The sequence below is a fragment of the Vigna unguiculata genome, chromosome 9 (genome assembly GCF_037176805.1).
Source record: "Vigna unguiculata cultivar grain cowpea cultivar isolate G323 ecotype 2 chromosome 9, ASM3717680v1, whole genome shotgun sequence".
Lineage (NCBI taxonomy): Eukaryota > Viridiplantae > Streptophyta > Magnoliopsida > Fabales > Fabaceae > Vigna > Vigna unguiculata.
The window spans coordinates 6,289,689-6,314,046 of NC_140800.1; the positions used below are offsets into that span (position 1 = coordinate 6,289,689).

Sequence of the window (24,358 nt, forward strand, 5' to 3'; positions counted from 1 at the left end):
ATATATATATATATATATATTATTCAATTTAGTTGTTATTTATGTTTTTTTAATTCAATGTTTTTTCAATTTTTTTAACAATTGAAATATGTTTTATAATCAATGTTTATTATAAGATTAAAACTTATTAAGTATAAACATTTTTACAAAATTAAGTACGGATATTAATATTAAAATTTAGTGATAAAAGAAATTATTAACAAAATATAGGTTAATAATATATAATAATGTAATTGTTAACAAGTTATTTTTAATAAAAATATTAGTATAACATTCATGCAAATAATAAATTCGGTCTCAAATTGGAAAAGTCAATATTGTTCTATATTTTGAAAAAAAAAGAAGAAGTAATGATTAACAAAACATGAGTTTATAATATACAATAATATAATATGTTAAAAAGTCATTTTTAATAAAAGATATTAGTATAACATTTATACAAATAACAATATTGCTCTAAGTTGAAAATTTTTTGGACAAAATTGAATCAAAGGGACATAAATAGATAAATATGAATTAAATTGAATCAAAAAGACATATATAGGAACTAAATTGAGATAAAGAAAATGACACTTGACATGGGCATTGGCACATAACATTATGTTGCCACGTGACCTAATTGAGTAATTTCTTTAAAAATTTGGACGCAATTGAAACTTTTTTAAAAGGTAGAACCAAATTGACACATGTCATGTCAAAGAGGGCCAAACTGGCCTGCCAGCCCGTCAAGAAAAGGGCAGGCCGGGTTGGAGTTTTCAACCCGCCAACCTGTTGTGGCCTAGCCTGCCTAGCTCGCCAACTAGTGGGTCAAAGGTAGGTCAGCCTGCCTTGGCCCACCGACCTTTTTTATTTTATTTTTTATGTTTAAAAATGAAAATATAATTAAAAAAGTAAAATTTCTATACTATATATATATATATATATATATATATATATATATATATATATATATAAACAAATTTTATAAACAAAAATTTAAGACGAGTTAAGAAAAAAAAAGTGGCAAACCAACCTACCAGTCCACTCTCAGACAAGACGGGTTATAGTATCCAACCCGTTTTGTAGTGACAGACCAACTCATCTGACCTGTTTTTGAGGGATCAAGAGTGAGATGAGTCAAATCGGGCCGAACTATTTTGTTATCCTTATGTTTATTGAGTAGAAATCCTCCAAATAATTAAGTCTTTTTTAATTAATAAAATGGATAAAAAATAAGTTAAATGTCATGTAAATTATTATTTATGTTAAAAATTTTCGCTTTTTATAATGAGAGTTTAACTCAAATTTAGTGATTAAATAATAATTTTATATCACCCGTATCTAGAAAAGTATTATACAACGGTGTAAAAGTATTATATTGTAATAGGTACTTGAAAAACATAATTAGAATATTTTGAACTTGATTAAGAGAATAGATATTTTAAATGTATGAAAAAGAAAATAAAACATGAAATTAGATTCATTTAATGAACGCTTTAAATTTTAAAAGTAATTTTTTATTTAAAAATATTATTTACTTGTTTAAAAGGGGTCATAATAATACGTTGGTATAATATATAACTATACTGAATAAAAATAATTATAACCTGAGAAGATAAATTAACCCACTGTGCCTTACAAACATGAAATGTCTATAGTAATTATTATATGATTATATGAATTAGATTCATTGATTAGTTTAATAGCTTATTTAAATTTCACCGTGGCAAATATGTAATAAATTTGGGTTAATTTATCTTCTCAGGTTATAATTATTTTTATTCAGTATAGTTATATATTATACCAACGTATTATTATGACCCCTTTTAAACAAGTAAATAATATTTTTAAATAAAAAATTACTTTTAAAATTTAAAGCGTTCATTAAATTAATTTTAGGTTTAGATATAATAATCTCTATGTAAATTATCATATATATATATATATATATATATATATATATATATATATATATATATATATATATATATATACTAGCGTAACACAGCCTGTGTGTATGTATTTTTTAAATATACATGATATTATAATGTTATTAAGTTAATATATATATTAGAATTATATTTATTAAAAATAAAGTGAAATATATCAGAACAGATAAAAGAATAACCATTAATAAATAAAGAAGAAGCAGAGACATCTGATTTTATAAAATTTTTGTAAAAGTAATGGTCAATTTTAAAAAATTTAAAAAATTGTTATATTTAAAGGGTAAAATCGGTATTTTAAAAAATGGACACAAAAAGGGAATCTCCTTTATATATTGTTATAGATATATATTGAATAAAATTATTTTTAATAATTTTTTTTAAAATATAAATACCGTTATATAAAACTTGTCAATTTGATTGTCACAACTAGAGTCATAAGATGACAAAAGTCTATTAAAAAAAATATAAAAGTGGTTGTCATAAAAAATGTTTAAAAGTAAATGCTTAAAAATATAAATGATAAAACCCGTGACACAATCCACATGATAGTTTTTTTTTTAATTAAAAAGAAAATTCTCAAATTGACACATGGTATAATTATGAAATGTCACATGACAATTTATTTTTTTTTTAAATTAAAAAATAAAAAAAAATTCACAAAATGACATGTGACATGTATAAATTCGGTGTTAACATCAATTTAACGGCAATGACCAAATTGAACCTTTTAAAAAATTATAGGACCAAATTAAATAAAAAATAATAATAATAAGATCAAAATGAACTAAACCAACAAATTATGAAATAAAATTAATAATTAAACCTTAAATTTAAATATAAAATTAATGAAATTGCTTTTATAATTTTTGATAGCACTCAAACAAAAAATAATAATATTGTTTATTTAAATAATTTATTATTCATTAATTATGGGTTAGTAAAAAAAATATTTTGTAGCAAAAAAATTGAATTTTTTTGACTGAACAACAACATAACGATATATCTTTCTCAAACCATAGTTAAGTAGTTTCAAATTAGCTACAATATTTGTTTACCATATGTTAGAAAATAATTTATTATGCAAAGTAGCATTGCACACAATCTAAAATTATATTTGCAATATGCATTAAAGACACTCACTACTATTTCCTACAACATCTTTAAATTATTACTCAATAATTGGAGATGCACATCTATTTCATTTCCTAGTTGCTTGGGTCCTAAAATAATCATAGACAACATAATATATTTTTTCTTTATGCACAACCAAGGAGGTGAGTTATAAATGATTGAATTTGTCATGAACTATGTTTACTACTTAAATTAACATGGGGATTCTTTGTAGCTAGTGTAATTCTCCAGCTTCTTCACTTTGCACCAAAATTTGAAAATGTTTAATCAATCCCTTCCATTGTGGAAATTGTGGAGAATCAATTGGATGTGAAGAATTTTGTCACATTTTCTACCATTTGCATGTTGTGTCAGGTCTTTTGCACCCTCTTTAATAGTACAAATTTTTTAAACTGAAATATTATTGGAAAGTACCATAACACCTTCAAATCACTACTTGCATCAAGTTTATTTCTAAATTGGACGAACTTGCATTAGGTTTCATCTTTCTAGAAAATTGACTTATAAATGCAACATTTGAGGTAGACATTTATTACAAATGTAATTATTTATAAGTTATTTGGTCTTACTGGTGAGGTTAGGATCATAAGTAGGCTTAAGGATACCTTTAGTAACACAAATTGACATAATTCTTTTTGTTGTATTAGGTTGTTGCATAGACGACTGGTGTGCTATATGGTTAGAATCAACATGCAAACTTCCAATCTCGAAATGCTCAAATTCTTCCTCATTATGTGGTTTTGGTCATCAGATTGTTGCAAACTCTTATTATTTCTTGATAACTTTGTTGGTTATCTAATATCAACTTATTATCAACTTCTTGTGGAAAAAATTATCATAATTATCCTCCAGAATTTCAGACTCAAGGGAAAATATATTAAGGTCTCTTGAAAAACTACATCTATGATAGTAAATGTTTGTTTGGTTTGTGGGTTATAGCACCAATATACTTTTTAGTGATCAATATAGCCAATGAACACACACACCTTCAAGCTCTAAGAGACAATTTGATGATTGTGTAAGTGAACAAAAGTCACACAACAAAAAACTTTGTGTGTTAATTTAGCAATATTATTGCATTTTTAAATGGTTGAAAAGGTGTTTTCTACTCAAAAGACCAAAACAATATTCAACTGATAAAGTATACTACATATGTGAGAGTTTCTATCTAATATATGGGTAGCAATGAGTTTCAATCAGTGTAGCTCAGTCCACCTCTAATAGATGATAATTCTTTCCATCGTCCTATTCTATTAGGGAGTATTTGGACAAGATTTGTGATTAATAATTCCTTTGGACACTAAAAAAATGTGAATGTTCAGATTTCATATTCGATTGTCACTATGAAATACATGAAAATGTGCTTTGTATAAGTCTCAATCATTTTGCAAAACTTATGAAATATTCCTCCAAATTCGCTTTTCAACTTCATTAAACATTATAAACCACATTGAAGCATAACCAAGACATTTGAGTACACTTCAAATTTCCGTGTTTGAATATCTTTAGAAACATAAAAGTCTAACCCAAACATTACAATACTTAAGAGAGCTTTAGTTATTTAAGAGACTAACAATGTGTTATATTTTAGAGAAGAAACAATAATGATAATATCAAGATTCAAATTATTTGAAATACAGACAATTCCTTCTCCAATGAAAATACATTTTTCAAGAACGTTTAAGATCTTAATTTGTCTAGCATCAAAAGTCACATTATCAAAACAAACAATGTCAATTATCCATGCATTACTCAAAATATGGATGTGCTTAAGACCTTATATTGTTGAAATCATTATCACTGTAGTTGTAGCAAACATATGTCTTCTTTGATGTCCGATTGTGATAACACCACTCGTGGTATTTATGATTTCATAATATTGTTGTTCCTCATTATTATACTGAGTACACTTGTAGTTACCACTTTAAGAACATTTTAATTTCTTTACTTGCTTCTTTGTCATCATAGTTGTGAAAGTATAAATCATATTTTTTTTTTCAAAGTTGTAACCCCTGTTTCCAACCCTATAAACTTTTTAATTTTTTAAGTTTAGCAAGTTCCTAAAATAAATATTAATAGCTTAATGTATTTAGTAATTAAAGAGAGATAGGAAAAGAAAACAAAATTGCATCGTACTCATATTTTCTTTCTCCAACTTTCACTTTCTTAAACCCCTCCATCCTCTACATTCTACTCCAAAAACATTTTCCATTTTCATCTATTTTGAAAATCAAATAGCACCATGTAGAAATTGAAGTTCCCATGAACATTTTGAATTGATCAGTATCCTCTTTTGAGTAAGTTCTATTTCTAAGATTTTTTTCTTTAAATTAGTCTATTTTCCACCTTGCATGTAGCCTTCTTTTGATTACATTATGTTTTTCTACCTTCTAAATGGTATTATATTTGTTTGCAATCTAAGAATCATGTTCTGATATTTGTTTGGGCCCTATTACGTGTGTAGAAAGAGCAAATCAAAGAGAAGGAGTTGTGTAGAGGGTGGTTTGTTTTAGGAACCTATATTGAGGTAGTAATACCCGTTTCCAACCATATACAATTTTTTATTTCTTAACTCTGCAAGTTCCTAAAATAAATATTAATAAATGAATATAAATAAGGTGTCAATTCTTTCTCAAGATTTTTTCACGTTATCTCTCTCAAGATCAAAACATAGTACTCTTCTAAATTAGGTGTCACTTCTTTCTTAGTATTTTTCACAAATTTGATCAAAATCATTATCAATATATCCATAAGTATATGTATTCTCAATGTTTCAATTGATTTTATATATGATATCACATAATCAAGGTCCTTCATGACTACTTTGTCACGATGATCCAATTTTCTAAAAATCTCAACCAACTTTCCATAATATTTAGTTAAGGTTTTATTATTTTGGTAGATAGTTTGATTCATAATAAATCCCTATAATTCATTACTTCAATCTTAAAAGCTTTTGACACAACATTATAAATATCAAGGATAGTAAGTGAAGATACAACTTCATGATTTCTGCTTTTATGCATGTTAGCATCTATCTTTTCACTTGTTGACTTCACCTTCTTGTGATATAGAACAATTTTTTATCTATGTAATCCATTAGTTGTGATTGCTATAGTTGAATTCATTTAGAATAATATATGTTAAAAAAACATTGAATTATCGCTAAAATTTGTTTTTCTCTCATATATATATATATATATATATATATATATATATATATATATATATATATATATATATATATATATATATATATATATATATATATATATATATATATATATATATATATATATATGCTAAAAATGTCCAAAAAAATTCATGAAAAATCTTAAACTCATGTAACAAATTGAAAAGTAGATTTCATTTCAAAATTTTCATTTATATAAATTATTTGGAATTATATAATGCAACTTTTATTCAATTCAGATTATTCATTTGGTACAATTTACATGAAGTGTTGGACACATCTGGTTATTTCGTGTAGCTTTATGGTCCGTTTCAATTCGTGTGAGGAAAAAAGATTTGAGTTCAATGAACATTCTAGTTCAATGCAAAATCAATAAAAGCAACACAATAGATTTTTGAATTGTTAGCACTTTCATCTTTTGCAATTGCACTACTTTGAGGTGAAGAATTGAATTGGATTTCAGTGGTAGAGTCGGGATTCAATTCACGTGCCAATTGTGGTAGCTGGTTCATTCAGCGTAGAAAAATTGATGTTGTATCGAATGTGCAAGCGGTGAATTCAGTGTTGACAAACAAGTCTTTCTAGATAAACACTCTTTATATATAGACTTATTGTATTTTACAATGAGTAGTACATGGTCCTTTTATAGGTCCTTAGATATGGTCCTTCAACTACATTCATTAAATGCAACTACTACCTACACCATAATTAATAAACTCTAATGCATGCCACAATCATTACTAAATGCACTCCTGACCTTTATAATTTCCTAAGACACTTTATTCTACCAACACTATTAAATGCAACAATCCACATTTAAGTTTATCCAACAAAATCCCCCTATAAACTTAAATACTTCTTCTATCTTTCATCCTTCTTCCCTTCATCTCTACTTAGCCACGTGCAGCCCACATCATGCTTATTGCTTTCATTCATAGTCGGCTTCTTTACTTTCTTCATGGTCGATTTTCTTTCATTGAGACTGACTTGATCTCTTCATTCTCGGTGACTGATTTGTTCTTTGCTTTGGCTGACTTATAATCTTGCCCGACTTGTTCTTTGTTGGGTTCTTTATTGTCTTTATGACCAACTTGTCATTAACCGGGTTTCTCTCAATAGGTCGAGCTCTCTTTAAGAGATCAGAAAATTCGCACATCTTCTACATACCAAACTCATCATTCATTTCAAGTCCTTTTCTCATTTTGCACCTCTAGTGCAACTCTAAGATTCTTCTCGGCTTGCGACAACTCTTGCAAACTTAACACTTCTTGTTCAAGTTCCAAGCGCAACTTATGCAAAAAATATTTTATTCTCTCTAAGCTTGCATGTAACTCTGCATTACCTCTAACTTCCTTTTCAATTTTATGTTGCAAAATGCCTTTTGCAAGCACTAACCTTTGAATAATAGATTCGTCTTCTTCAAAATCCAAGTTATCCACACTCCACACTCCATACTGAGTTATCTAAATTGCTTACCTGCTCCATCGAGTTTTCCAACTGGTTCACCTTTTCCACCGAGCTTTTTAGGCTGACCTTATGCTCCATCGAGCTCTCCACATTCTCTACCAAGCTTTCCAAGCTATCTGCACGTCTTGACGACCTCTCCATGCTACTTGGTTGACTTATGAGACTCAACCTTCTTGTTGAATTCTCCACTTTCTTGTGCCTGGCTCCCGAGCTATATCCAATAATCAACAACACCGCTTCTTCTTTAACTTCTTTGACGATATTGGTTGTCTCTTCTTTTTCATTTCCAGATCGACAATCTTTTTGCGAAATGTTCGACCTTACCACAACTATAGCATTTAATCGATTTGCACTCCTTTGCATAATGGTCATACTTGCCACACTTGAAGCACTCAACGCCTAAGTTGCTTGACCGTCCTTCTCTCCATTGACCTCGCACCAATTTTCTTGAGTGAACTATTTCATTTACCTCTACCACCACGACTGCTTCCTCTACCTCCCTTGTATCGTCCTTTGTCTTGAGTGTTCTAAGCTTCTCCTTTTATGGTTGCCTTTGCTTGATCGAGAGATTCATGTTTCCTTTTTCTTCTTTGTTGCTAATGCGCCTCAAGCGACCCGACAAGTTGTTCCATCGAGAGCATTAACAAGTCCTTCGACTCCTCAATTGCACAAATAATATTGTTAATTAACGACCTTAAGATTTTCTCTACCACTTGGCAAGTGGGTAACGCCTCTCCATTCCTTTTGAGTCGATTCACCACGGTCTCAACACGAGAGACATACTCAACAACCTCTTTTGCCTCTTTCATCCCATGCTTTCAAGCTCACATTTAAGAGTTTGAAGCCTTACTTGCTTCATACGATTATCCTTTTGTATGCCTTCTCAAGTATCTCATGCTTCTTTTGAAGATTCAACATTTGTTATCTTCTTAAAGTCAAACTCATCAATAGCTCGGTATAACACGTACAAAGTTGTTTTGTCCTTTACTCGCATTATTCTCAATGTAGCAAGCTTGGCATTCGTCTATTATTCAATATCCTTTGGTTTTTGGTGTCCATTTTCGACCACATCTCATACTTCTTGAGAACCAAGGAGGGACTTCATCTACATACTCCAGTTGTCATAGTTGACGCCTTTTGATAACTTAGGAAGGGACATGTTGTTAGTTAAGTTGGTCATCTCAATCAAACTCTCAATCACTCTCTCTAAAGCACTCATACCCTCAAGCTCTCAACCTTTAATGTCAATTTGTTGATGAACAAGTCTTTCTAGATAAACACTCTATATATTGAGACTTGTTGTATTTTACAATGAACATTATATGATCCTTTTATAGACCTTTAGACATGACCCTTCAACTACATTCATTAAATGCAACTACTACTTACACCATAATTAATAAACTCTGATGGATGCCACAAACAAAATTGAAACAATAATTAAAGTTTTACAGCTACCAGCTATGTTGCCCAAATACGGACACGGGTACAGATATGACATAGATGCGAAGATACACCTAAATTGAAAAAACATAGGACACGGGACACATCGTATATATACATGTTAAGTTTGAAACTGACAACTAACACATTGTCAACTAACACAAAAATGAATCCAATTTATCTATCTAATATCCATTATGCGAAAAGTAGTGATAAAATAATATTTGTTCCTTATTTTAATCATTAAAATCATGTCAAAGATAAAAAAATATTTTTCAAATTGGATATAATATGTCCTACAAGTATCCTACCAGTTTCGGTGTCCGACATGTATCGGACACGGGACTCGATATTCACTGGTAGCTAGCACGGATCGGGAATTCTTTCGAGCAACTTTGATTCACTCATTCAAAACAGAGTGCAAGCGCCGCAGTAGAGAAATCATTTGCGGCTTCAGTACAGTTTCAGTACACTGGCGATGATCGGAAATGATGCTTGTCGTCACTTGAACACTTGAATTACAAATACATTTGCCAAATGGTTTGCAAGCAATTTTATGCTATTGATTTTCAACATTGCCTTCATTCATTATCAGGCAGTTTGGTGATTCAACGTTCAAATTTTGTCCAATTGAATTCAGATGTCAAAACGATTCATTGGTTCAATTTAGTGAAGCACGAGCATGTGACGATCAGTGTTTTCGGGAATTCGATTCAAGTTTATGCTTTTCGAAATCGAAATCGGTGCTTTTACGCTATGGATGACATGTGGAGTGAAAAAACTCAAATTCTTACTTTTGGAAATAAAATTGATCCTAAATCATATCTTGTGTATGAAAGAAGAATTGAAAAATTGTATTTCATATCGATAAATTGTATCATTCTAGGTTTGCGGAATATGTTAAAAGTTGGTGCAAACAAAGATAATATGGCGTTGAAATTGGTAGAAAATCAAGAATATTAAAATGGCTCGACTTCAAAGCTTGGATCAGAAAAATGTTTATCTGACTTTCTTGAGAGAAATAAAAAGTTTAAATAAGAAATGAAAAAACTTATAAAAAAGACAGGACAATTCATAACAAGATAAAAAAGAATTTGTAGTAAGAGAAAGAAAATTCAAAAAAATTGTAAAAGACTATGAAAAAAAATAGAAAAAAAAAAACGAGGAGGAACTGATGACAATTTAAGCTCAGTCAAACCGACAAATTTCCTATCAAAGTTGGGTAAATTATAGCCCAACTCAAGAATAGACAAAAAAAAAAATATAAATATAAACATATATTTAAAATAAAAAATATATAAAACTTCCAAATTCTTCATTTTTATTTGTAAAATTTAAACTTTTTGAAATAATCTAATAAATTTCTAAAATTTCAATTTTTTCAAGTTGCTCATTCTAAATGATATAACATTCCAAAATTTTTAAATAAATATCCATGCTATGAAAACTCATCCAAACACATGTTTAATTTCACTAATGAAATTATAAGATCCAAAACTTCTGAAAATTATGCATCATTCAAACAGGAAACAGAACCACTCAGTATCCAATCAGAAAAGTAATTGGAAATACAATCATTTGAAACCCCAAATCGCTAAACTCCGAACCCTTTTGTCACTTCCATTTCTGTCAACACACATAGGTTGACGCTTAAGCTTGCTCAACTGAGGAAACAACCAAGTCTTGCAATAAGTAAAAAAAATCTTTGCAATAAGTAACAAGATCTTTGAACACCGATTGCAATAGCTGTTTCTCCATAAATCACTTGTTATTCCCAAACTTTTTAAAATTTTAACAAGGTTAATTATGTTTTTGGTCTTTTAACTTTTATTGAATTTTAGAATCAGTCTATTTCAAAATTTTGAACTAATTATTTCTTCATGTTTCGAAATACACAGGTTTAATCTTTTTAATCAAATTCAAATTTTGTTAAGTTTATTTGACATTTCAAACGCGTTTCATAATAATATTAATTTAACGTTAAAGCAAAAATATGTTAAATAGTTTAAACAACTTAAATACAATTCTGAAATGACATACAAAACATCAAATAAACCTAATAAAATTTGATTCGAAAAACTAAATTCACATATTTTGAAAGATAAATGACTAAATTGTTCTAAAATTTTGAAATAAATTAATTCCAAAATTCACTGAAAGTTAAAGAAAAAAACATATTTAACCTTTTTTAAAATTTGGATATTATAAAATGAATTGAAAAATATTTTTATTAAAATTAAGTATGAATAGTTGAATCAATTTATTATTTGTAAATTTTATTAAAAATGAAAATATATGTGATTGTGTAATTAAATATATGTTACAAGTTAAAGACTAGTAAGAGGATATAGTAAGTGTATATAAAAAAACAAGAAAAGGAAGTAATAGAGTGTGTACTTTACCTACGTGTTAACAAGATCACAGTGACTCAACACGCTTTCTGGTGAATTTCTTCAATTTCTAATTTCGTTAAATCCTTGTGACATGTCCGTCAAAAGTCAAAAGCCATAGATTGAGGAAATTTTGTAGTTAGAAAAACTCTCATAGCAAAGCAAAGCTCCTCCACAATTTTCTTTTTCTCCACACAAAAACAATTTCTCTTCACAAATATCAATTAATTAACATCCAATTTTCCCCTTGCTACACAAAATTCGTCCCCACTTTCTCAATTTCTAAGCTTTCTTCTTTTTTGCATCTTTGTCCCAACTTGATCCTTTGTCCTGGTTTATAGTTTCTCTTACCTGAATCATGTTTTGAAATCTGTGAACTGTGTGTGATTTTCATTGTCTTTCTCTTTTTTCAAAGAAATTCTTTTGGGGGTTCAGTTACCAGTGATTAATTGGCACGGTAGGTGTTTGTGTGAGGGTCAATTGGTTGAGTTCACCATTTCCTGTGGCAATTCTATTTATACAAGTTTGAATTTGGAGGTTGTGCTTTGTTTTGGTGGGTTATATATGATTATCAGCTCTCTTACTCCCAATTGTTGGGGCTTGCTGTTGTTGCTCTGCCTTTCTTGATAATGGAGAGGGGAATGAGAAGTTAAGAGGAGAAAATTATTCATTCATGCCTTCTTCTTCTTCATAATTTCCAGATGCAGGGTTTCAAGCTTTTAAGGTTTAAATTCTTGTTCCTTTGAGGACTATAAAGCTTGCTTTTATTTTTTTTCTTGTCTATAAGTTGAGCTTTTGCAAGGTTCTTTGTTTTAACCCATACCTTTTGTGTAAACTATACAAAGATTTTAGTTTGGAGACGAAGTAGTCATGTTCAGTTGTAGAGACTGCAATAAGGTTTTAAAGTCTGCAATCGCAATTTATGCCTTAATCTCAAGGTTTTTAGAGTTTGTGACTGTGTTGTGATTGCAAATTGCGGCTGCGTTTGTCTGCATCACAGTGACAAATTAAAACCACTGCATTCTTGTTTGGATTTCTCTGTGCTCTTGCATGTTTTTCTGCTATGGAGGAACATAAACCTGTTATCTCCACTTGTGAACAAGATCAACACGTGGTTGCTGCTGCTCAACACATTTTAAAGGCACTAGCAGCAAGTAAGAATGTGTCCAGTGACTTGAGAAAAACCCTCTTGGATGTTGAGACCCAATTGTCCCAATTGTCCGCAATTTCCATAGTCAATGAGAGGAAAGGAAGGGGTATCAAGCAATTAGAGAACCGACTCAAGTGTGTTGAAGACAAGGTAACGATGTGGGTAGCAAACCCTTCCATGACATGGGACTCTAGTCCAAATGAGTGTTCTGATTATTTGAAACTTGTTGGTGAAATCCAAACACTGATTCAGAGTTTGGAAAGCTTTTCTGTGGTGAATGATAACTGGAGGCAGAAGGAACTTCTTGAGAGAGCTTATGCAGTTTTGCAGGATGCTATGTCCAGGCTTGAGAGAGAATTAGACCACATTCTTGTTGAACATAAGCAGTTTTTTGAGCCTGAATGCATGTCTTTCAATTCTAAAATGGATATGGCATATGATGAATCATTTCGTGCAGTGGAGGATGAACAAGTTAACGAGGTTCGCAGGAGTACCGGTTCTGGCCAATCCGAGACCAACATTGTTGATCTGATGAATCCAGCAGTACTTGAGTATCTCAAGAGCATTGCAAATGTCATGTTTCACTCAAAATACCATCAAGAGTTCTCTCAGGTTTTCATTTCATCCAGAAGAGATGCCTTGGCTGATTATTTTGTGATTCTTAAGATGGAAAAATTAAGCATTGAGGATGTGCTGAAACTGGAGTGGCAGTGCCTGAACCATGAGATAAAGAAATGGATACGAGCCATGAAGATCATTGTTCAGGTGTATCTTGTGAGTGAGAAAAGATTGTGCAAACACATCCTTGGGGACTTTGGATCCTTTTATCAGTGTTGCTTTTCCGAAATTTCTCAGAGTTTTATGCTGCTTCTTTTGAATTTCGGAGAGGCCGTGGCAATGGGAACACACACCCCAGAAAGAATGTTTCGTTTGCTTGACATGCATGAGGTTTTGGAGCATGTTTCGGTGGATGTAGATATATTGTTCTTTGAAGAAGTTGGTGCTTTTGTGAGAGGAGAGTTTCACAAGCTTCAAACAAGCATTGGTGACACTATCAAGTCTACATTTCTGGCATTCAGAAATGCTATTGCAACTAACCATTCAAAGATTCCTTTTCCTCAAGGGGGTGTTCACCATGTTACCAAATATGTCATGAATTACATCATGACACTGGTTGAATATGGTGACACCCTCAATCACCTTCTCGTTGAAGAGTGTTCAACTGATCCTGCAGGATATAAACCAGAAGCCTCAGGTCTCTCACTGAGTCCAATGGCATTCTACTTTCGATCAATCGCCACAGCTCTAGAATCCAACTTGAGCAACAAGTCCAAACTATACAAAGATTTGGCTTTGCAACATATTTTCATGATGAACAACATCCGTTACATGGTGCAAAAGGTGAAGTGCTCTGATCTAAGCCACTTTTTTGGAGATTTCTGGCTTCGGCAGCACACTGCTGAGTATCAGCGCGATGCAAGGTGCTATGAGAGGGTGACTTGGGGTCCAATACTTTGTATGCTTAAGGATGAGAATTTGCCAAATTGTGTTTCACACAGAACTTTGGAGAAAAGCTGCAAAAAGTTTTGCAATGCCTTTCGTGAAGTGTACAGGACCCAGACAGGGTGGTGCGTCCAAGACTGTGAACTTCGTGAGGATCTACAAATTTCTGTGTCTCAGAAAGTGGTTCTTGCATACGGATCATACACTGGAAGAAACTCATCAAACATTGCAGATAAGTATATCAAGTACACTGTTGAGGATCTACAGAGTTATATTTTGGACCTTTTTCAAGGGTCACCAAAATCTTTGCAGCAAAGAAATTGAAGGGTTTTTCTTGTCTTGGGTTTCATTTTTCATAGAGACCATTGTATATTTTACTTGTCATGTGAAAAAAAAAAATGACATCATGGTCGTAGTTTAGCTAAGGAAGGCCATTGTGCTTGTTCTTCGTTCATATCAAATAAATGAAAATGGTGACTTTTTCTTCACGATAACGAGAAAATGATTTTCTGGCAAACATTTTTGTGTCTGACAAAATTATTAAATAGAGTAAATTTTTATTTCTTTTATGAAAATTATAAAAATAAAGAAATAAAATCTTAGAGTTTTTTTTTATTATTAAAAATGGATGTTTGTCAAAATTTGTGAAACTAAACTTTTATTTTCCTAATGAGAAGTAGAAAAATGAAGGAAGAGACACAAGAAAAAAAAAACAAGTGTTTTCTGACTTGCTACACAAGAAAAAGAACAAACAAATCTAACCGTGTTTGTTTCCAAAATTTTCCAGTTTCAAATTTACAATTTTAACCCACTTTTCTTAATTTATTTTTATAATTCATTATTCTAATCATAGATTATATATTTTAAATTTTTCTAAATGGTATAATATGATAATCTAAATATGATTAGAGTGGTAGATTAAGAGTAAATAAAAAAGTGAGTCAAATATCATTACTTTTATTATCTTTTATTTGTAGATATTTTCATTTTCTTCCCGAAATTAATTTTGTTATGTCTTAATAGTTTTTAAATAATTGGTGTATATGTAATTTGATAAAATATGCCAAAAAGAAATAAAATGAAGTAAAAAATAATGTTGTTTATTTATTCTTATATATGCTATAAAGAATTAAATGTAATGCAAGAATAGTATTATAATGTTATTATATGTTTATAAAAAATTTTAATAATATAATTGTTTATAAAAAAAATAAAAGAAATGACGTTTCTCTCTTTTCACCACATGAACGAAATAGTTGAAGACAAATTTAATTGGGTTGTTCTCTACTTGTTTCTATATAACGTGTCTCATCACTCTTGGTCGGTCGCACTAAAGTTAAGGTCAAACTCATATATCTTATATTCTAGTCAAAGGAAAATACTTTGTCTCAAATTAGTTTTACTAAGCCAAATTATTTCTTAATCACATTCCTAATCTCTTCTAGTATACACTTTTAGAGCATCTTCTATGCTTTCTTTATATGGGTAACCTACCTACTTTTAGAAACAAAAAATCTCAATTAATGTTACTTCAATAAATGCTTCATTAACAAATTGAATTTTGAAAATATAAAAGCTTTTTGCTTTTAGTTTTGTGAAAAAAGATATTCCTTTTATTTCTGTACAATATTTATTCACCTAATTTTTACAGTTAACATCAATATATTTTTATGTACCTATAGATATGAACATTTTAATTTATGATCTGACAAATTTAGCAATTCTAGTTTTCATTCATTACAATTATACTTTTTTGTTATTGTTTTTCCTTAGTTTCAGACTCTATAAAATAAAATTGTTTTAGAAGAAAAAATATAAAAGGAAAAGAAAAGAATACAAGAGCTTAATTAAATTTTAAATTTATTATGAATTTGAATATTTTAATTAAATATTTATTAATTTATTATTATTTATTGGATATTCAAAAATTTATATTTCTCAATTGAATTTTTGTAAGTTAATTTTTTGAACGTATTAAAATTGTGAAGTTTCGTGATTTATAAAAAAACCAATATTAAAACAATAAAATAACTTATTGTTTTTTGTTAATTAAAATGTTGTTTTAATATATAAAAATGATAAAATGTTCAAATATTTTTTTTCCTAAAAACTTATATCAAAAGAAATAAGAAAATGAAATTTTCTATAAATTAAATTAATTTATATACTAGTTAAAAATTAAAACTTAAAATATAAATTAAAAATCTACAATTTATTTTAGAACTTCACTATATGCAGATCAATTACCCTTTTTGGAAGTATTATTTTATTCATAGATGCTATTTATTTATACCGGTCATCAAGCATTGAAATAAAATAACATATGAAAGTTGCAAAATAAAATAGTGCATGTATCACGAGCGTAATTTTTTAATTTAAATTATTTAAATATAATTTTTAAGTAAATATTGTAAAAGTAATAATATAAAAGAAAATTATGTTTTTATATACTAAAATTTTGTAGCAAAGTCGTTTTATGAAAGCAACATATTTTTATAGTCCAAATACTATAAAATTAATATCTCGAGATGAGATATAAAGATAGAAAAATAGGTTATCTTAACAATAATATTCTATAAACAATATAAAAAAAACTTATATTTTTATCAATACTTAAAAACTTATATATTTATCTATTGTAATGAAATTTATCGAAGAAAAAAAAAATAGATGAGAGGTTGAGTTGCATTTTTTACTTTTTTCAGGATAATAAATCGAGGAGATATAACACTAATGAAACATGAGTCAAATCCATATTAGGAATTGAGATAACTTCTAACACAAAACATTAACTTTAAGACAATAGATTTATAGGTCTTCTTCCATATATGATACTCAACTTTTTCATTTGTACTCGTTATATGTTATTCAATTTTCTCATTTCTACCCGATTGTGCTCTAGTGAGTTGGTCACTAACACCAACCATCGACTTTGATAATACTAGTAGGTCTATGGAGGGGAGAATTCACCAAAGAGATATAACACAAATGAAATCAAAGCTCAATCCACATAAGAGATTGACACTACTTCTAACGTAAAATCTTAAGATAATGGATTTATAGAAAACTTTTTCATTTTTACTTAATGTAAGACTTAGATTCACACTTGGATTCCCAACAATTTCTCCCTAAAGGGTGAGTCCCTTCCACATTGGTACACTTCCCCTATAGCGGAAGTATTTCCTACCACGAGTATCCCTTTCAAACAATAGTTTATCTTAATGGGACACTCTTACCTGAATTTTTGTTAAGAAGACGACTTTCGATACAGGGATCATATTGTACTTATATGAGTTGGTCGCCAAGACTAACCATCAACTTGAATCCCAGTGGCGGATCTTGACCAACATTGTTGGGGGAGCCAAAATAATACATTCAAAATTTATATATTTAATTATTGTCACTAATATAATAAAAATGAATACATAATTTAGTATAATGATAACTAAAAAAAAAATTACAAATAAATATATGGAAGACTTGAATTTGTATACCTATTTAAAAAAAAGACTAAAAAATAAATTTTCATAATCTAATAAAAAACTGAGAGACGTAAATATCAAAAGAAAATTCGATAATAATCAAATCACACTTAAGATCCAGTTATAAAAAACACACAGTACAATATTTTTTCTTTTATGTTCATAAAATAAAAAATTAATATACAAGCTCATTAAATAAATTAATATACAATTATTAAACTAATATTTCACTATCATGTGATACGAGAGAATTACTTTCTTCTTTATTTTTTCGAGAATGGAAGACAACAACTTATATATGAGAGCAAAAATAATAGATCTTTTTCTCTTTAAGAAACAAAAGAAAATAGGTGAGAATGGGAGATGAGAAAGATCTGTGAGAAACTCAAGTCATATAATGAACCACAGTATCCGGTTATAAAAAAACACACAATAAGATACTTTTACTTCTATGTTCATAAAATAAAAATTAATATAAAAGAGACTTATTAAATAATTTATTAAACCAATATTTCACTATCAAGTAAGATAAAAGAATTACCTAATTCTTTTCCTCCTCGTGAATGAAAGAGAACAAAGAGAAACAAGAGCAAAAAATAAATATTTTTCTCTTCAAAAACAAAAGAAAAAAATTTAAGAATAAGAAATGAAAACGATGTATAATAAGCTCAAACCATAATAAAAAATAATAATAAAAACATCTTGATAAATCTTTGTATTCTTTATTCTTTATTATGTTTGATTTTATATTTTATTATTTATTAACATTAATTATTATATTTATAAAAGAAATAAAATATTTAATTTAATCATCATTAATTTATAATATATTATCTAAGATCTATAATATAAAAAAATTTAAAATACCTAAAATTTAAATAAAAAAAAATCAAATTTTTGGGGGGGCCATGGCCCCTCCCTTCTACCACAAACGTCTACCACTGTTAGATACCATTATTTGGTGTTTAGAGTGAGAGTTCACTTGGGAGACAAACAACAATAAGACCTCAGGCCAACCAACACAAGAAATTGACATCATTTCCAATCAAAACTATAAGGTGATGAATTTATAAATTTTCATTCTTATTAAGTACTCAACTTTCTCATTTCTATCCAATGTAAAATTTAAACTCAAACTTAAATTTTCAAAAAAAATTAATATATTAAGTACTTGAATAAATATGAGGTCCCTTGCATCTCCAACCAAATATAATTATCTTTACTAGTAACTTCTAGCTTCAAACTTAAGTATTGTTTTTTAATTTCTATCCAATGGTTTTTTATCTAATTTTTCCAAGTATTTTTTAACGAACCATTACTTTAGGCTTTAATACTTACTGGATAAAATAATGAGTCTTCCATATTAACCTTTTAAACAATATAATAAGAAAGTTATGTTTCAAACTTTTAAAAGTACTCAAATAGAAGTTTTAAAGTTTTTTATATGTGAGATAATACTTTATTTAAAAAATAGATAATGATAATAATAACGTATCTTGGTAGTCTTGTTGTAAATATATATGAAATATTTAAAATTAATTATGGCAAGAAGTTGGATATTACCTTAAGGGATATCTTTTAGTGTCAACGAGAACATAAGACACATTTCATCAATTGTCTTCCTTAATAAAATAGTGCAATCTTCTTACCTTGTTGTAGTTAATATACTATCTTTCACTTTGCATGATAAATTCACGTGTTGTCTAGAGAGAAAATTGGTTATCTTTATTGTAGAGAAAGTTTGTTTTTCTCCTTGCTTGCTTGCTCTGAATGCGTATTTTTATTATACTTGATCCAATATCTTATTTTCACCAATATAAACAAACTTTTTCGTCATAAATATTGATACAACATACAACATTACAAGAATAATATTAAATTGGAAAATTATACTTTGACACCTTTTTTTTTCACTCTCATCATTTATTCCCTGACGCGTTTTATTGGATGGATCATTGATTCTTTCAAAGAAAAAAGAGAGTGGTACATTAATCAATGACTCCCACGAAGTCACATCAGGAAGCAAAGGATGATAGTCAAAAAAATGGGAGTCATAATATCATTGTTCTATTAAATAACATAACATAAGATTACCCTTAAATGAGATATCATTTATACATTGGTATAATTATTGATTTGGTCCCCTAATTTTTTGGTTTATTTCAATTTGGTCCTTTTATTATTTGTCGGTTTAATTTAGTCCCCAATTATTTAAAAGGGTTTAATTTGGTCATCTCCGTTAAATTAGAGTTAACACTATGTCCCTACATGACAATGTCAAGCCATAGAATTTTTATTTTTTTTTAATTTTTTCTCTAAAAATTTATAAACTTCCACATGTCAAGTTACTATCGTGTCGTGTAAAAAATCATTTTATTTTAGTTCCCAATTATTTTATTTTTTATAATTGTAAAAAAGTTCAAGTGTAAAAAATTATAAAGGTAAAAATGTAAAAAATAAAATAATTTGAGTATTTAGGTGAAGTGATTTGATGTATATATTAAAAGAAATTATTGTAACATCCATATATAAGTTGTAATTAAGTATATTTACTAATTTGGTCTTAAATTGGAGAGGAAAAAATTGAATGATTTTAAAAAATAGGAGTACTAAATTGAACCAAAAATCTAAATAGAGAACTAAATTGTAAACAATTATTATCACTAGCACATGTCATGACAGTAAACTGTCATGTGACATGACGGTAACCTAACACGTGGAAGATTATAAATTTTTAGAAAAAGAATTTAAAAAAAAAATTAAAAATTAAAAATTCTACGGCTTGACATGTGTTCTATACGGACACGATGTTGACTCCAATCTAACGGAAATGATCAAATTGAACCCTTTTAAATAATTGAGATACTAAATTGAACCAACCAATAATAAGGGGACCATATTGAACTAAACCAAAAAATCAGGGGATCAAATCAGTAATTATACCTTTATATATTCTAAGTATAAATGAGACTTTGCCTGGACCATCTATGAAGCAACATATTGGACCCATAACAAGGTCCATGACTAAGATGATAGATGAAGCCTTAAAGAAAAAAAAATTGGTTTAATTTCTCATATGGTACCCACTTTAGTAGAGATGTGTCAATCTGGTATTCCCTTTTAAAAAAGTGTCAATTGCATCTTAACTTTTGAAAAAATGCTTCAACTAGGTTCCTTTCACACATAAATTACTAATGTCGTTAATGACGTGCCACATGTCAACCTATTTTTTTTAATTTAATTTTTCTTTGCAAAAATAAAAATTGCCACGTTTCACGTCCCTGATGTGACACGTGGCATTGTCAGTGCCACAGGGCAATGCTTGACAATCCCACATGTTAGTGTCACCATCAAACGTCATTGTCTTGATTTCAATTTAGTCTCCACCATTGATTGAATTTAGTCCCTACTCATGTGTCTCTGATTCAATTTTGACCCAAATTTTTTTAATAATTAAAACATTTTTTAATCCATTTTTTTTAGATTAAAACTAATTAAGCATAAATATTTTTACAATAATTCAGTACTAATTTAGTAGTAAAAGTCATTTTTAATAAATATTAGTATAACATTCATGAAAATAAAAGAATCGGTTTAAAATTAATAATATACAATAAGGTAATATTTTAAAAGTCATTTTTAATAAAAAAATATTAGTATAACATTTATACAAATAATAAATTTGGTCTAAAATTGGAGAGAAACAATATAAATATCAATACTTAATTTTGTAAAAATATTTATACTTAATTGTTTTTAATCTTTTAAAAATGAATTAAAAATTATTTTAATTATTAAAAAAATTAGGACAAAATTGAATAAGAGACACATAAGTAGAGATTAAATTGAATCAAGAAGACACATATGATAGCTGAATTGATATCAACACAATAATATTTGATAGTGACATTGACACGTGACAATTTTTTTCTGCAAAAAAAAATTAAAATTTAAAAATTTAAAAAATTTAAAAAAATTAATAAACACAACATACTAACATGTGACACGTCATTCACGACGTTAATAATTTATCTCTAAAATGGACCTAATTAAAGCGTTTCTTCAAAAGTTTGAATACAATTGATACCTTTCTAAAAGCGGCTATCAGATTAACACATATACCAAAGTCGATAATATTTGAGTAATTAAACCAAAAAATTCTACTATTTTGGAAATGAGAGCAGTAGAATTTTCTTCTTTCTTAATAGTCTGGTATAAATTGTACAAGCTTACTCTTTTCCATGTAATAATAAGAGTTTATAAAAGTATGATTGAGTTAGCTTTGAACCTTAAATCAAGCTTCGGAAAATCAATGAAAAATTCTAGAAAGCATGAAAGAAAGGTATGTAGTAAGAAGTTCCACATCACATAAAATAGTCATTTTAAGCTATTTTGGGGGCGATCGTTTCACACTCTTGGATGTCACACTTTGTAGCTTTTAGTCCCACGTAGATTTAGTCATGCTTGTAAGAAAATTAGGTCATATGTACATAGAGCCCATGCTCTCATATATAAATCACTATTTAAAGCTCTCATATATAAATCACTATTTAAATTGAATGAGATTTGAATAGTTTTTAATCATTCTCTTGTTCTTTTGCAACTCAATGGGTACTTCTTCTATAAATTTTCTAGATCATGGATTGAATTTTTAATTATTCAAAATTCACCTCCATTTTAGATTCAAATGATTGGATAAGATTTCTTATCCAAATCCAATTTTTCAGCAGAACTAGTTTAGATTTTTTTTAAAATCGATATCCAAAAATTTGGATCAAGATTTAAATTTAGATCCAAATATTAGAATCAAGTTCAAAATCCAAAATCCATATTTTACAATAGAAATTTAGATTGAATTTTCTAAAATTTGTGTCCTTATTATGACCAACATAATCAAATTAGGCAAAATTTGGTCAGGACCAACTCAGTCAAATTTCAACGTGGGACCAACTCGATTGACTTTCGGTCATGGTCGACTCAACTAAATTTTGGTCGGGGTCAACTCGGTCGAATTTTAGCTAGGGTCGACTCGGCCAAATACGAACGAACTTTGGTCGGTGCCGATTCGGTCAAATATGTCCAAATTTTGGTCAAGCCCAACTCGGTAAAATTTGGCCGCATATGACCAAATTTTAGTCAGGGTCGATGTGGCCGAATACAACCAAATTTGGGCTAGGATCGACTTAGCAAAATTTCAATCAGGATCGACCTGACTGAATTTGGCCAAATTTCGATTAAGGTTGACTAAGCCTAATATTGCCAAATTTTGACCAAAGCTAACTCGGCCCAATATAGCCAAATTTGGATCAAGGCATACTCGGCCAAATTTCGGTCAGGGTTGACTCGACTGAATTCGTCGATCAGGGCCGACTCAACTGAATATGGCCAAATTTTGGTCACGATCGACTCGGCTGAACACAACCAAATTTCATTCGAGGCTGACTTGGCCGAATACCACTAAATTTAGGTTATGGCCAACTTGATCAAATTTCGATAAGGGCCAACTTGACTGAATTTCAACCCGGACTAATGCTGCTAAATACGTCCAAATTTTGGTCATGGCCAACTCGGCTAAATATGCCTAAATTTTGTCAAGGGCCTTTTCGATCAAATTTCAATTGGGTCGACTTGACTGAATTCAACTAAATTTCAGTCGGGGCCGACTCAGCTAAATACTGCCAAATTTCGACTACAATTGGCTCCGCCGAACCGGTCAAATTTCTTCTAAGGTCAACTTGGCTGAATATTGCAAAATTTGGGCCAAAAGCGACTCCACCAAATTTACGTCAAGCTCGACTAGACTGAATTCGACCAAATGAAGGAGGCAAGAGAAAACAACCAAAATTGAAGCCCACGTGACATGGGGAAATTCTGAACTATTTTGAGTCTACAAGGAGCAGTTAAGCTCGACCAAGTACGCATGAGAAGCATGAACAAACATGAAATGTGTGACTCCTATTTTCAACCAGTAGGAAAATTTCTTCTCTTTAACGCCCTTTTAATTTTAAACTTCAAATTTCCTTCCAGTGCAAAAAAAAAAAAATCACTTGAGGTTTCGCTCAACAGAATCCTAATTTTCTCAACAAATATGTGGTATACGAGTGTTCCTCTATACAAATAAGAGAATATAAATAGAATGTTATAGAAAGAAAAAATGAGTTTTTTATTACTGAATATTCTAATACTAATATTTATAACTTTTGGAGAAATGGTTAACAAGAAAAGTAAAAAAAAAAAAGACAAATTTCACCAAATTATAAAATTCTTAAATTGTGATCACAACTTTAAACGTGAAATATCTGTAGAAAATGATTTCGTCTTTCGTCATAGATTAAATTACTTTCTGGATTAAATACCTAAAAATAATATTTTACTCAAAAGTTATTTTATATCGCTGTTATGAAATATTTTTGAGATTGATATTCTTAAAATTTGAGATAGTATAGTAAAAGTTGTATCAATGAAATTTAATTTAATTTCGATTGTGCCACATCCATCATATTTTAATTATCTTAGTGGATTTGAATCTTAAGTTTAAATATTTTTATAATTGGAATGTTCCTTTTAATTGGGTATATTTTTTCCACAACATTAAGCAGCTGGGACATAAAAACAGTGCACAGTACTGTGGCAATTGGGTACAAACCCTTACCTTCACAGAAAAAATAAAT

General features: G+C 29.1%; 1 protein-coding gene across 1 annotated transcript; it reads left to right on the plus strand.

Moving 5' to 3' along the window:
- The first annotated feature begins 11,652 nt into the window (after positions 1-11,652).
- Positions 11,653-14,693, plus strand: LOC114163339 (exocyst complex component EXO70E2). The gene has a single exon (XM_028047591.2). It carries the CDS (start codon positions 12,616-12,618, stop codon positions 14,527-14,529), a length of 1,914 nt encoding a protein of 637 aa, XP_027903392.1. The 5' UTR covers positions 11,653-12,615; the 3' UTR covers positions 14,530-14,693.
- Positions 14,694-24,358: the final 9,665 nt, after the last annotated feature.

Excerpts from the sequence above, each read along its gene's own strand:
- LOC114163339 (XM_028047591.2), top strand. The coding sequence starts at position 12,616 with ATGGAGGAACATAAACCTGTTATCTCCACTTGTGAACAAGATCAACAC.